Below are 16,215 nucleotides of genomic sequence, written 5' to 3' on the forward strand. Positions count from 1 at the left end.
ACTAAATGCTTTTCAGAATCATTTCTGCTGCCCTAAATGTTATCAGTCATACCACCCAGTTACACTTGATTGAACGAGGTGGAATATGGGGTTTCTAACAGTGAGATGAGAGTGGGAAATTTTGTGTTGATTTAATTGTTTCCCACATTGGGCAGGGCCCGGGGGCGGGGGGGGGGGGGGGGGGGGGGTGTCAGAGATAGGTATCAGCCTAAGGCAGCCTGTGCTGGAGCACTGGGTAATAAATTGCAACTTTAAAGAATTTCTGCACTAATGGAACATAGAACATAGAACAGTACAGCACAGAACAGGCCCTTCGGCCCTCGATGTTGTGCCGAGCAATGATCACCCTACTCAAGCCAACGTATCCACCCGATACCAGTAACCCCCCCAATTAACCTTATTTTTAGGACACTAAGGGCAATTTAGCATGGCCAATCCACCTAACCCGCACATCTTTGGACTGTGGGAGGAAACCAGAGCACCCGGAGGAAACCCACGCACACACGGGGAGGACGTGCAGACTCCGCACAGAGAGTGACCCAGCCGGGAACTGAACCTGGGATCTGGAGCTGTGAAGCATTTATGCTAACCACCATGCTACCGTGCTGCCCCTTAATCTGAGCAAGTCTTACATCCTGAAGTCATGCCCAGTACAGACGGGTAATGATGGCAAACACAAACATTTTACTGTGTGCTCCTCCCACCCTCCCATCCTCAACCTGCAACCCCATGACCATCCCCACAAAATCCGGCCCACTGTAAAGACAAAAACTGAAGTTTGTGAGGAGGTGATTGAGTGGTGCAACGCTGAACCCCTCTGACATTTGGGAGGTGAGGTGTTACTGTTGCGTGAGGTGGGTACAATTTGGCATTTCAGGGACTCCCACCTGGAGGAATCAAATGGCTTGGGTGCCATCAACGTGCTGTGTATTCTTGGGAATCCTGGTTGCCAAGATATATATTCTGGGTTCAGAGAAGTTGAATATGTTGCTCTTTGTAAATGAGGGTTCTGTCATTGTCTAATGCATCTGTCAAGAGGTGGAGTTTGTTAATGTTGGTGGCTAGGAAAGATCCAGTGTCATACATGTTTAAAGGGTAAACATGGAAAAGTTGTCCATGTGGTACCAGTTATTTTCAGGTAAGCCCCCCAAAAAATGGTACTGTTCCGTGGCAGAAACATTGAACAAAGATACCCTCTGATATTCCATTTATGGATCTATGGGATTAAATGAAGATCCTGGAATAGCAGACTATTTACATAACCCTTTAATGTGTAATTGAACCTACATTTATAATCTCTTTGTGAGTGCTTCTTCCTCGCCTCCATACGTCAAACCCCCTAAAAGAATTTTCATCCGCATCAACTTTGTTTGCTGCAAGTAGCAACACTGCCAGCAAATAGTGCAAAGAGAAAACTAAAAAGCCCCTCCCCTTCCCTCCCCGCCACAACAAGAACTAACAGAGAAACTAACAGTCACCTGAGACTTCACTAAAACATACAGCAATTTATTTAGCACTGTGGTTTATTTCAACACTTAAATAACAAAGATTAATCTGTCGTCCTTCGACAATGTTAAACTGAAAGACGCTTATTTTAGATTGCTGTCCTTTTACTGCAAATGTAGCGCTGGGCTTCTAATCATGGTTTGTAATCTGTCTGTAAGGATGCAACTTCAGCAGCCCAATACGAAAGGTTGACCAGCCTTTACATGGTATGATTGAGCGCAGTGATGGGATTGCAGCTGACCAACAAAGAACCCGCTTACATCATATGCAACTTACAATGAGAGTGGTAATTCAATCAGTGGAAAGTGCTTGAGTTTCTTTGCTATAAAATGCTGTCTGCTGCACTTTGGGCTCATGATTCTATGGTCCCTTGGCAATCAAGATGGCCTGTTAACAGCCTCATAAAAACTTGCCACCTGGAGCTTTATTAGATTCGGAAGAACCAGAATGCATAATAGTCACCTGAGACTTCACTAAAACATACAACAATTTATTTAGCACCGTGGTTTATTTCAACACTTAAATAACAAAGATTAATCTGTAGTCCTTCAGCAATGTTAAACGGAAAGATGCTTATTTTAGATTGCTGTCCTTTTACCTAAAAGTAGATAATTAGACACAGATAATCTTAATTATGAGAGCTTTGCCTTACAGGGTTCACATCATTAGATGTGTTGAATGCCTACTAGCAGATGTTTGACCAAAACCTATGGTTAGCCAACAGTAATGATATGCATTATCCATTGCACTGGCTTCTTCAAGGGATCCATTCATTTAAAAATAAATGTTTTTAATATAAAAGGGGGAGTTGAAGAACAAATTTAAGGTTTCTTATCTACATTAGAAAAAAAACTTAGAAACTTTCAATATGTTCTTATAATGGAACAAAACTAAATGTCTACGGACAAATCAGAATAAAATAACTTGTCTGAAATACATCTAAAATGATTTAAACCAAACCATCTACCAACCAATGTATAGTATAATTAAGCAACTCTTTCTGAATAGGAAACTTTGAACCGCTTAGCTGTACGTCACACATCATCCAATGCTGCTTACCATATTTCAGACTGGAATATGACTGATTGTGGTATTGGCTTGATCCCATCATGGTTGGAAGTTAGAAAGCATAGTCACTGAAATAATTGCCCCCTCCCAATGAGTTATTTCTGAGGAGCGATGACAAAGCTTTAAAACCATTTACATGCAGAAATGTCTATGAGTAAATAGACCAATATATCACGTTAAAAAGTGCATAAGAAACTGGAAATATCAGTCTGGAATATTTATCAATGATGTGGGTGTCAATCCAAGTGTATCCTCTTAAGAGTTTTTCCTTGTTTTCAGTTGGCTCACCAGCAATTGGAGGATTTACCAGCGTTCTGTCCTGCTTTTCTCCATTTTGTGGCATATAATCAGGCCCGGCAAATTCAGCTAGGTTGCTGACCTCCCCATCACTAAAGGTACGTTCCACCATTAATGGTCTTGGTTCAGGTATTGTACACGTGCAGGGTAGCTGTAACAGGAGAAGCTTATATTAATGACCAAAATAGAAGAAAAATACTTGAAGGGGAAACTTAGGCAAGATTTTGGGGAAAGGGCAAGGAGTGGAACTAATTGGCAGCTCTTACAAAGAGCTGGCAAAAGCATCGTGGACCAAATGGCCACTCGAGTTATATGATATGATTCATAAAAAGAAATAGTCATATCAGGATTAAATATTGTCAAAGCTTTATAAACACATACCATATGTGTATGCACTACAGTGTGCAGAAGAGAAAGAGTACAGTCCATATATAATGATCCCAGAGCTTGGCTGGAAACTGTAGCCAACTCAAGGAACATAGACACAAGTCTTCTCCAGTTAAGACAAGGTCCAGGTTCGATTCCTCACTGGGTCACTGTCTGTGTGGAGTCTGCACGTTCTCCCCGTGTCTGCGTGGGTTTCCTTCCACAGTTCAAAGACGTGCAGGTTAGGTGGATTGGCCATGATAAATTGCCCTAGTGACCAAAAGGGTTAGGAGGGGTTATCGGATTACAGGGATAGGGTGGAAGTGGGGGCTCGATGGGTCGAATGGCCTCCTTCTGCACTGTACTATGTTCTATATTAAGTGTAGGTAGTCACACTTCTCTTTGCTAAGCACAGTTGATGGCACTCTTGCCTCAGGCTGAAATGCTGTTGATTCAAAGCCTCCTTCCACCTCCTACAGGGACTTTAACACAGGGGCAGACCCTTACCGGATACTGCCTTAAACAAAAAAAAAACTAATCACAAATAAAACTTAACCCATCAAATCAATACGTGATTAAGAGGAACGACAATGCACTCCAATCCCGCGGTGCCAACGGGCATGGAACAATGCTGTGTGCTTTCTCTCCAGGGATTCCCGGCTGTGAATGTCGCCACAGTAGGAGGGCAGATATTCGGGTCGGATGGCCCCCTTGGACCTGTTGATTGCAGGTTTGGCCAGGACCAGGAGCAGGTTCATGAGGAGATCCTTCTCCTTCATTGTCTCTCTGCACGCTGGGTGCCCATAGATCAGGAATGTGGGGCTGAAGTGCAAACAAAGCTATGACACGAGGTTTTTTAAAAAAATTAAAAAGGGAGTAAAGCCACAGGACCACGGAAAAGGCAGGATTCTTGGGAGTCCGTGAACTGCTGCAACCTACGGTTATATGGTACTGCTGTGTGCAACACCCTCCAGTCCAGATCCCTGATGTTTAGGGAAAAGACTCCTCAGTAGAGGACCTTCACTGGGGACCTTCACAACGTGTCCATGCAGAAAATCCTTCCATGCAGTGTGAAAGGGTGCCGGGGGGCATTTCCACAAGGCAGCTCGGGCTGTGGGACTCCGGCTCCTGAGGGACAGTTTGGAGCTTGGGGCCAATGTGAAATCCTATCTGAGCAGCGGTGTTCACAAACACACCTATAAGGTTGTTAGGTTTGCACTTTAGTACAGTACTGAAGGAGGGCTCCATCTTTTAAGTGAGATGTTAAATCAAAGTCCCAGGTCCTACGGCACTCTTCTGAAAAAGAGTAGTGAGTTCTTCTCAATTACTGGCCAATATTCCTCCTCAGCCAAGTCCACCATTAATTGATGTTTCATTGCATTACCATTTATAGAATCCATGCTGTGCTCAAACAGTTGCCTTGCATTCCTATATAAAAAATAATGACAATTTATGTGGAACCATTTTATGGCCTTTCCGAGATATAAGGCTGTATAAAAATGCAAAAGCAGAATACAAATGCAGATTCTGCAAAGGTGCCATTAGATTGGAAATAGCGAAGATACCAAGGAGACAGCAAGCTGGAAACAACAGGCCAATTATCTTAACATCTGTCACAGGAAAAATGCTAGAATCTATTACGAAAGAGGTTAAGATGGAGTGCTTAGAAAATCTTAATGCAATCAGACAGAGTCAATGTGGCTTTGTGAAAGAGAAATGCGTTTGACTAATTTATTAGAGTTCTTCGCCCCTGGGTAAGGAGCACTGGAGTTGCTGCCCCAATGCCCGGGGGATTGGTTGGTGGGGGAGCCCCCATGGGGGGCAGACACAGTTGCGGGAGGGGGGGCTTTATCAGTGATGGGGGGTGGGTTGCCCCCAGACTGGGGGTTGGGGGTGGATGTAACCATAACGGCGGCAGCCCCAGCCCCTGCCTGATGACCCATAACTCCCACTGGCTGAAGGCTATTGCTAAACGGGAATTGGCAATTGTAGTTAAGTGAGCACTTCACACCTCCCAGGTAGATTCCGCAGGTGGATGTGCCATGTAGTTTGTGGGAGGTATTGCTAGCATCCCAATCAGACCGTGATGTTAAGACACTGTGCCCGAACACTGGAGGAAGCAACACCATGATCAACATCCGAAAACCCAGAGGCTGGGCCCCAGCACCAGGGACATTTCTGCGAACAGAGGGTGGGTGTGTGCAACGGAGAGGGGTCCAGGTAGCGTTAACAAGGTAACAGGGATAGGGTGACGGTGTGGGTTTAAGTAGGGCGCTCTTTCCAAGACCTCCTTCTTCACTGTAAATTCTATGGTTCTATGATCAGTGGCCCCTGCTGTGGTCAGGGGTGCATGGGCAGGATGTGTCAGATGGCAGGGAACGGGGGAGGGGGGAGCAATGGGGGAATGGAGAATCTCGGAGGGGAGGACATCGCTGGTTGTCAGTCTCTCACCCTCTCCAATTCCTTACAGACATTACACGGGATGAATGATATCTAGGACACCGCGGAGGTTGCCCTCACAGTGCTGCAGGCAGGCCAGGCAGCCAGACAGCGGAGAAGGTAGCATCGACAGAGGTTTGAGGCGGCGGCCCATGTGCAGGGATCCGCCATACACCCTGAGGACCCGTCCATCCATCGGACCAGAAGGAATCCAGCGAGGGCCGGTGAAGGCCCAAGTGTACAGGCAAGGCTGAACTTTTGAATAGATGGCACAGACAGCGTGTGCCGCAGAAGGCTCCGCCTCCACAAGGAGATGGTGCTTCACCTGTGCCATGACCTTACGGACTTGGCACCACATGGAGGAGGAGCATACCCACTCCCAGTGGCCATCAAGGTCACCTCAACCCTCAACTTCTATGCCTCAGGGTCATTCCCGGCTCGAGCGGGAACATGTGTGGCATCTCACAAGCTGCAGCCCACGTGCATCCATGAGGTGCCCTGTTTGCCCGGGCAGCTAACTATGTAAACTTTGACCTGGACCAGGCCCAAAAAGATGCCCAGGCAGCAGGATTCACTGCCATTGACGGGATCCAGGGAGTATTAGATGGCACGCATGTCACCTTGCATGCACCGGGCTGTCAGGGAGTGCCCTTCATCAACAGAAAGAGATTCTCTTCCCTGAACTTCCAGCTCGTGTGCCACATAAAGATCATGTACATGTGCACGCTTCCCAGGGAGTGTGCACACAGCTACATCCTGGAGCAGTGACATCCGCGGCCTCTTCAAGGACCACACAGGATGACCCGTTGGCTCTTGGGGGATAAGAGGTATCCACTGAGGCCCTGGCTAATGACACCAGTACAGAGGCCGGTGACCATTGCAATACAATGGGCCCACCTGGGCCGTCATTGAACGGTGCAGCCGAATTATGGAGGACAGGCAGCAGCAGCGAGGGTCCCGCAGCGAGACCAGGGTGGCCCTTATCCTCGCCCGCTTCACATAGGATGTGGCTTCGTCCGTCATCCCGCTCCCTCGCTCCCCCTTCAACCACCTCCCTTTTTCCTTCCCTCCAACCCCTCCCTCCCCAACCATTTCCCCCACCCATCCCCCCACCATCCTGTCCCATCTGGGCAGCAGGGTAGCATTGCGGATAGCACAATCACTTCACAGCTCCAGGGTCCCAGGTTCGATTCCGGCTTGGGTCACTGTCTGTGAGGAGTCTGCACATCCTCCCCGTGTGTGCGTGGGTTTCCTCCGGGTGCTCCGGTTTCCTCCCACAGTCCAAAGATGTGCAGGTTAGGTGGATTGGCCATGATAAATTGCCCTTAGTGTCCAAAATTTCCCTTAGTGTTGGGTGGGGTTACTGAGTTATGGGGATAGTGTGGAGGTGTTGACCTTGGGTAGGGGGTAGGGTGCTCTTTCCAAGAGCCGGTGCAGACTCGATGGGCTGAATGGCCTCCTTCTGTACTGTAAATTCTATGTAAATCTGTGTGACATAACCCCAGACTAGGAGCTTGGGGGAGCTGGCGGCCGCTGTCGCCAATCCATACGTTGGCTCCGGGTTGACACCCAGTTTCCATCCTCTGGGTCAGTGCCCATAGAGGTGGGGGTCACCTTGGGACAGAGGGGCAGCTGGGTTGAGCCCCGGCTGCCCCTGTGTCATCTGACTTTGCCAGCCCCGATGGCTCCTCAATGCCTGCAGCATGGTGTTGATGCCCTCAGCGACTGAGACATGCTCTTGAGTGCCCCGGCAAGGCCCACCGGCAGGCATGGGCCGCACTGCTGGACATGAATGGGCTGGGCACGGTCTGGTGTTGGGCAGGGGATGTGTATGGTCATCGGGGGCAGCGGGCAGGGTTGATGCCAGGGAGCTGGTGCCAACCCAGCCATGTGGCCCGGTGGAGTTTTTTTGATCTTCTTAGTGCACAAAGTGCCACTCTTCCTGGTGAGGCTCCCTGAACTGACAGCCACTGCCACTTCCTACCAGCTGGCACTGGCTGCTCTGTGGCTGACCCGTCGAGCACCCCGGGGAACAGTTAATCCCATCTACTCTCAACGGTGTCCAACAACCTGGCCAGGTCAGCATTCCGGAATCGTGGGGCAGAGCTCCTCGTTGGCATGGATGCGAGCTGTGTGGGGTCTCCCAGTTCTAGCCTCCACTTTGACATTTTTTTCAGAAGTGGGGAGCTGAACTTGCCAGCCAGAGTGGCTCCTCAGAAATTGGGGCGCCGTTTTGAAAGGGGTGCCCCGATCACTTAGTGAGCTTGAGGGTCCCCCACACACAAACAATGGTAACCCCACAGACATTCTGCATTATCCACCCCCCACCTCCCCAAGTGAGCACACCCCGCAATGGGCCCTCTCTTCAGGACCCCCCTATCAATCCTCCAGCCATTATGAAGCCCCTTCACCACCCCACTCTCCCTACCTCTACTTCACCCCCCCCCCCCCCTTTCATGGGCCGGATTCTCGACAATGCCAACCTGGCACCCTGCCATCTTGGCACTGATGGCTTGGCACACAGGTAGTGCCCCTGGCAACCTGTCATTGCCAACTGAGCACCCTGACAGTGCAAGATTGGCTCTGCCAGGGTGTCAAGTTGGCACAGACAGAATGCTCAGGTGTCGGGGGGAGTGCCAGGGTATGTCAACATGATAGAATTTTTTATCAAAATGGTGAGTGAAGTAGTTGATTCAGAGACTAGGGTGCTGAATCTTAATAATGGAAAGAAACTATGAAGGCATGAGTTAGCCTTGGTAGATTGGGGAGAGCTACTTAAAGGGATGACAATGGATAGGCAATGGCAAACGTTCAAGGAATGCATGGGGGAACTACAGCAATGTTCATTCCTGTCTGGCACAAAAACAAAATGGTAAGAGGGCCAATCCATGCTTACAAAGGAAATTAGAAATAGTATCCGATCCAAGGAAGAAGCATACAGATTGGCCAAGAAAAATAATAGGTCTGAGGATTGGGAGCAGTTTAGAATTCAGCAAAGGACGAAGGGATTGATTAAGAAGGGGACAGTACAATACGAAAGGAAGCTTGCAGGGAACATAAAGACTGACACTAAGAGTTTCTATAGATAAGTGAAGAGAACGAGATTGGTAAAGGGAAATGTAGGCCCACTACAGACAGAAACAGGGGAAGCATAATAAGGGACAAAGAAATGGCTGAGCAATTGAATACATACTTTGGTTCTGTCTTCACAAATGAGGACACAAATCAGATACCAGAAATGTTGGAGAATGAAAGGTTTAGTGAGAGTGAAGAACTGGGGTAGATCAATATTAGTAGAGAAATGTGCTGGGAAAATTGATGGGATTGAAGGCGGATAAATCCCCAGGGCCTGAGAATCTACATCCCAGAGTACTTAAGGAGGTGGATCTAGAAATAACGGATGAATTGGTGGTCATCTTCCAGGATTCAATAGACCAGGGGTGGGCAAACTTTTCCGTGCAAGGGCCACATTCAGAAATTCACAATTTTAAAGGGCTGCATAGTATATTAAGTAAAATAATTAATATTTAAAATAGCCAAAATAAAAGGTTTTTAAAGAAACAAAAGCAATTAATTTTTATTAATTAATATTTTAAAGTAGAAACTTCACATGAAACACATGTTGTGCCGAGCAATGATCACCCTACTCAAGTCAATGTATCCACCCTATACCAGTAACCCAACAGCCCCCCCATATTAACCTTAAAATTAAAACAAAAAAAAAAATTTTTTTTAAAGAAATTTTTTTTTTAATGACTTGATCTTGGTGGGCCGCATAAAGACCTTTGGCGGGCCGCATGCGGCCCGCGGGCCGTAGTTTGCCCACCCCTGCAATAGACTCTGGAACAGTTCCTGCAGATTGGAGGGTAGCTAATGTCACTCCAATATTCAAAAAGGGAGGTAGAGAGAAAGCACTAAGCCTAACATCGGTAGTGGGGAAAATTCTTGAATCCATTCTCAAGAATTTTATAGCGGAACGTTTAGAAAGCAGTGGCAGGATCAGTCAGTCAGCATAGATTCATGAAGGGGAAATCATGCTTGACAAATCCGTTAGTATTTTTTGAAGATGTAACCAGTACAGTTAACAAGGGGGAGCCAGTCGAAGTGGTATATTTGGACATTCAGAAGGCTTTTAACAAAGTCCCACATAAGAGATTATTTTGTAAGATTAAAGCACATGGGATTTGGGAAAGTCAATTGAAGTGAATAGAAAACTGGTTGGCAGAGCAGAAACAAAAAGAGTAGGAATTAATAGGTCCTTTTCAAATTGGCAGGCAGTAACTAGTGGGGTACCACAGGGATCGGTGCTGGGACTCCAGTTATTCACAATATATATCAATGATTTGACCAAAGGGAAACATGGTCCATGTATCACAACCCTTTTTTTTGTATTCTGACAATGAGGAAAAAAAGTCTACTGAATTCAGGTACAACAAATTATAGCAACACTTAGGGGAACTTTAATCATTAAGTCGAAAGAAAATATATATTAAACACAAGATTGTAGTTACAAGTTAAATTTGCTTAATAGAATTCACCTTAAAAGAACCTCACTTGTTTCGACAAACAAGTAAACACTCTCTAGACTACATTGTTTTATAGGTGTTTAACTACAAAAGTTCAGTAATATTACCACAAGGCAAACCCACTGTCGCTGTAGGAAAGGTTTATCACAGGACCTTGCTTCCACCCTGCTGTGGAAATTCAAGAAGCTTCAAAAAACAAAGCCTGGCTTTCTGGGGAACAAAGTCCCACATAAGAGATTATTGTGCAAGATTAAAGCACATGGGATTGGCGGAAATGTATTGAGGTGGATAGAAAACTGGTTGGCAGAGAGGAAACATCCTTCTCTGAGGAAGGATGTACTTGCTCTCGAGGGAGTGCAGCGAAGGTTTACCAGACTGATTCCAGGGATGGTGGGACTGTCATATGAGGAGATATTGACGAGGTTGGGATTGTTCTCACTGGAGATCAGAAGAATGAGGGGGATCTCATAGAGACTTATAAAATTCTAACAGGACTAGACAGGGTGGATGTAGGGAAGATGTTCCCAATGTTGGGTGTGTCCAGAACCAGGGGTGGAATTCTCCGACCCTCCGCAGAGTCGGGGAATCGGCCGGGGCCGGCGTAAATCCCGCCCCCACCGTGGCTTGAATTCTCGGCCAGCTGGGAATCGGCGGGAACGGGAATCACACCCCGCCGGTCGGCATGCCCCCCGCGCCGATCGGCGGGCCCCCCGCGGCGATTCTCCGGCCCGCGATGGGCCGAAGTCCCGCCGCTGACAGGCCAATCCCGCCGACGTGGTTTAAACCAACTCTGTGACGGCGGGATTGGTGGCGCGAGTGGGCCCCCGGGGTCCTTGGGGGGGGAGCGGGGCGATCGGACCCTGGGGTTGCTCCCACGGTGGCCTGGCCCGCGATCGGGGCCCACCGATCGGCGGGCGGGCCTATGCCGTGGGGGCACTCTTTTTCTTCCTCCGCTGCCACAGCCTCCACCATGGCGGAGGCGGAAGAGAGCCCCCCTACCGCGCATGCGCCGGTGGTGACGTCAGCAGCCGCTGACACTCAGGCGCCTGCGCGGACTTACGCCGACGGTGAAGGCCTTTCGGCTAGCCCCGACGCCAGCCGGCGTGGCGCCAAAGGCCGTTGCCACCAGTCGGCGGAGCGGGAGCCACTCCGGCCCGGGCCTGCCCCTACAGGTGCAGAGAATTCCACTCTGCTACGCCGGGACCCCCGCCCCGCCGGGTAGGGGAGAATTGCGCCCCAGGGGTCACAGTCTGAGAATTCAGGGTAAACCATTTCGGACACAGATAAGGAGTCATTTCTTCACCCAAAGAACATAGAACATACAGTGCAGAAGGAGGCCATTCGGCCTATCGAGTCTGGACCGACCCACTTAAGCCCTCACTTCCACCCTATCCCCGTAACCCAATGGCCCCTCCTAACTTTTTGGTCACTAAGGGCAATTTATCACGGCCAATTCACCGAACCTTTGGACTGTGGGAGGAAACCGGAGTGCCCGGAGGAAAGCCATACAGACACAGGGAGAACGTGCACAGACAGTGACCCAGTGGGGAATTGAACCTGGGACCCTGGGCGCTGTGAAGCCACAGTGCTATCCATTTGCGCTACCGTGGAATTTATTACCACAGGATGTAGTTGATTCTAAAACATTGAATATATTCAAGAGGTGGCGAGATATAGCACTTGGGGCGAATGGGATCAAAGGTTATGGGGAGAAAGCAGGATTAGACTATTGAGTTGGATGATCAGCTGTGAATCGTGATAAATAGCAGGGCAGGCTTTAGAGGGCCAAAAGGGCTCCTTCTGCTCCTATCTTCTATGTATCTATGGATGTCACTGCTCTGCCCCCCCGACCACTTGGAGGGCTCCAATAGTCTCCAAGACTCCCGGAGTGGCCATCACGCCTGGTCTCCTAATCGGCCCGGGTGAGGCCTCGCAGGTGCAGTGCCTGGTACGAAGCCCAATTTGGGCTTCTCCGCAATGTTCCCAGCACACCCAGATCAGTGCCAGGCACCCAAAGAGTCTGTAAAGGCACAAAGATAGATAAGGTGAGTTGGCAAAATGTTGACAGGTGGAGTTGGGAAAATGTGAACTTGTCCACTTTGGCAGGAAGAATAAAGAAGCAGCATGTTATTTAAATGGGGACGATATTGCAAGACTCTGAGGAACGGTGGGATCTGGGTGTCCTGGTACATGAATGACAGAAAGGTAGTATGCAGATTCAGTAAGTGACTAGGAAGGCAAATTGAATGTTGTTGTTTACTGTAAGAGTAATGGAATATAAAAGTAGGGATGTTTTGCTGCAGTTGTAGAGGGTATTGATGAGACCACATCAATAATACTGTGCACAATTTTAGTCTCCTGTTTAAGAAAGGACATCATTACATTAGAAGCAGTTCAGAGATGTTTCTTGGGAAGATGGGTGTTAACTTATGAGGATCGATTGGCCCTGTACCCATTGAAGCTTAGAATAATGAGAGGCAATCTTACTGAAACATATAAGGACCATGAGGGGACCGAAAGGATATTTCCCCTTGTGGGAGAGACCAGGTTGAGGGACACATTTTAAAATAAGTGGGTCTCCCATTTAAGGCGAAGATGAGAAGAATTTTTCCTCCCAGAGGGTCATGAGTTTGTGGACATCTCTTCTCCAGACCGTGGTGCAGGTACGGTCATTGAGGCAGAATTAGATAGATTCTTGACTAATAAACGAGTCAAAGGGCAAATGGAGTAGGCGGGAATGTGGAATTGAGGTCACAATCAGATCAGTCATTATCTTATTTAATGGCGAAGTGGACTCGAGGGGCCGAATGGCCTCTTCCTGCTTCCAATTCATATGTTGGTGTAAATACTGAGGATGCTGGAGATCTGAAATAAGAACAAAAAGTGCTGGATGTACTCAGCAGGTCAGGCATCATCTGTGGAGATGAATAGTTTCAGGTTGATGACCTTCCGTTAGCCCCTAGGTAAAAATACAATTCTTTACCCTGCTTTATAGGAAGCCTTTAAGTAAATGTTAGTGCAAACGACTAGAAAGACTAGGCACGACTTTAGATGATGAATATGTTGGCTCCTCACAATAGCAGTCAAAGGATCCAATATGCAACTTCTCACCTTTTCCCGTAGTTTTCTTTCCTTTCTCTCTTGCACTGTCGTTAGGTAATTGACAGCTGCGTACTCCAACACCGAGAGAAAGACAAACACAAAACTAACCCACAGGTAAATGTCCACAGCTTTAATGTAGGACACCCTTGGCATGGAAGCATTCACACCCGTGATGATGGTGGACATAGTTAGAACTGTCGTTATACCTGGAATTAGAGGGAGAGGACATGTTTTACAAAGGACACAATTTATAATCAAGAATTTAGACAAGAACTCTGACAAAATGTCTATTAGCTAATTGTACTGATGTAATTGCATCCAGTTATCTGTTGACTTTTTTTTAAAACTGAGAAACCTAAAAGGAGGAGCAAGGTCAACTATCAGCACATTATCAGCACAAAAAAGTTTAGATTAAAAAGCGTGAATAGAAAATTTAGGCTTTAAAACTTATTGTTAAAAGGAATGGAAAACTGAGGGAGGTGCATTGTTCCCAAGTTTTGGGAAAGAATAAGTTACATTAGGAGAATATGAATCTTAATTTTGAAAGATTAAAGAGGATCTTCAAAAGAACAAAGAAGGGAAGTTAAGAGGAGCAATAACAATAAGGTAATGATGTAACATATTTAGAAAGAAAGACAAGGTAATGATCGCGAGAGAGAGTTGGGGGGATAGTGTGAGGTTAGTAGTTAAAAGGCAGAGTGGCACAGCCAGTGGATGCCGGGGGAAATCCCTCTTCCGGGATCTACCTGACTCGACACGCCTCCCAAGATCTAACACGATCTCGCACGGCGTGAGATCGAGATACCATGTCCCGATCTCTTGCTGCACTGAGTAGTTCAGGCGAGCGGAACTGCTCAGTGCAGGAAATGGGACTAAGTGCTGCCTCGTCAGGGAGTTCCCCTCTGAGGCCCCAAATCAAACCAAAAGTCCTGGTAGGTAGCGTGGTATTTCTCAGCACTGCAAGTGGCCAATAATCCTGGCTAATATTTATATCTCAGCCGGCAACTAAAACACATTTTTATGCATTATTTTATTGTTGTTGACTGGAACTTTTAAAAAATTAACTTGACTACCATGGGCGGGATTCTCCCATACCCGGCAGGACGGGGGGTCCCGGCGGGACGGAGTGGCGTGAATCACTCTGGCGTTGGCCCGCCCCAAAGGTGTGGAATCCTCCGCACCTTCAGGGACTAGGCCAGCGCCGGAGTGGTTTGCGCCCCGCCGGCTGGTGTGGAAGGCCTTTGGCGCCGAGCCAGCCGGGGCTGAAGGGACTCCGCCGGCTGGCGCAAGTCCGCACATGTGCGGGAGCGTCAGCGGCTGCTGGCGTCATTCCCGCGCATGCGTGGGGGGGTTCATCTACGCGTCAGCCATCGCGGAGGCTGACACGGCCGACGCGTAGGAAAAGAGTGCCTCCACGAGCTTAGCAGGTGGTCACTCTTGTGACTGTGTTTCGAGTTCTCCGTAGGTCTGTTGTGAGTGTAGGTATGTGTGTGTGTGAGAGCTGGTGCTGCATGCTTTGTTTTACTTTTTTTCAATTAAATGAAGTGCTTTTCACTTTGTCAAGAATTACAGCCATCAACAATCCCGTTAATTACGTTAGACCAAACTTGTATATTCAGATACCTAATGCAGTGTTGTGGGATATGGGAAGACACCCTGTACCTTGTATTGCCTGATGTTCTAAAGTACTTTTTTTCTGCACAATAATTGTTATTTTATCTGTGGTTTTCACCCTGTACCTCTTTCTTTCCCTCATCCCTCTTTTATAGTGTGAATGTACCAGGGGTTACATTGCGATCCTTCTTCCTGTGTTTTGAGTGGGCGTGAAATGAACAAATCCTCTGATTTTACCCTATCTCGAGTTTGTTGTGGGGTTATTAATAGAGGATTGAATCATTCCAAAGCTGAAGGGGCAGGGAAAATAGGTTACCAGTTATAAACGGGGAAATACATTAAAAAACCTTTCTGTTTCTGAAGAGGAGACATGAGGACTGTTTTAAATTAAACCCCCACTAAGGAAGGTCTAAAAGTCCCAAACTACATAGCATAGCAGCAGATTGGCCCACATTCCTCCCTACACTCCTATGGACACTTCCATAAGGTCTTAGCCAGTCTGGTCTGAATCTCAACAGAACACAAACATTTACTGCATCTTTGGTTTTGATTTTCTCACCTAATGGAACTCTGGCTGGTACAGCTCGCCGATCAATCCAGAATGACACCCAGGACAGCATGACCATCAGAGTCGCTGGGAAGTAGGTTTGTAGCAAAAAGAAGAAAATGTGGCGGTGCAGTGTAAAATTGATGTATAGGCGATTGTACCAACCTGTGGGTTGATATAGGGGATAAATGGTCATCATTATGTCCCATTAATGCAGCAATGCTGTGAAGAGAAGGTTTAACACAGGGATCATTTTCAGTTTATACTGAATGAAATCCCCTGTTTAGAAGACAGCTGAAAATGAATATGCAATGTCATTTTAGTTGGTTTAAAATTACAGTTTTGATGTCCTCCATCACAAAGACAGTGTGGCAGTAGAGAGAGGAGGGAAATGTGGGTGATCACTAGACCACAAAATATGGATGTCGTGCCTGGGATTGAGATTCACTGGAAAGTGTGTGGAATTTAGAGTACCATGGGACTATGGGGAGGAATAGCAGAGACACTATCGAGAATTTTCCACACAGCTTTGGAAATGACAAAGGTAGCAAAAGAGAGCAAAATTGTTATATGAAATGAAATGAAAAATGAAATGAAATGAAAATCGCTTATTGTCACGAGTAGACTTCAATGAAGTTACTGTGAAAAGCCCCTAGTCGCCACATTCCGGCGCCTGTCCGGGGAGGCTGGTACGGGAATCGAACCGTGCTGCTGGCCTGCTTGGTCTGCTTTAAAAGCCAGCGATTTAGC

The 16,215-nt window shown here is 47.4% G+C and overlaps 1 protein-coding gene across 3 annotated transcripts in view; it reads right to left on the minus strand.

The window, feature by feature from the left end:
- Positions 1-1,492: 1,492 nt before the first annotated feature.
- Positions 1,493-16,215, minus strand: part of LOC119967180 (gamma-aminobutyric acid receptor subunit rho-1-like) — an 80,585-nt gene continuing 65,862 nt past the window's right edge. For 2 of the 3 annotated variants that reach the window (XM_038799345.1, XM_038799344.1), the window contains 3 exons: positions 15,478-15,630; positions 13,314-13,510; positions 1,493-3,022 (listed from right to left, as the gene is read on the minus strand). In XM_038799345.1, coding sequence (XP_038655273.1) covers positions 2,723-3,022; positions 13,314-13,510; positions 15,478-15,630 — 650 coding nt within the window. In that variant the 3' untranslated portion in view covers positions 1,493-2,722. The remainder of the gene's footprint in view (positions 3,023-13,313; positions 13,511-15,477; positions 15,631-16,215) is intronic. The other variant, XM_038799346.1, reaches the window with a different exon arrangement.

This window comes from Scyliorhinus canicula, chromosome 6 (genome assembly GCF_902713615.1).
Source record: "Scyliorhinus canicula chromosome 6, sScyCan1.1, whole genome shotgun sequence".
Taxonomy (NCBI): Eukaryota; Metazoa; Chordata; class Chondrichthyes; order Carcharhiniformes; family Scyliorhinidae; genus Scyliorhinus; species Scyliorhinus canicula.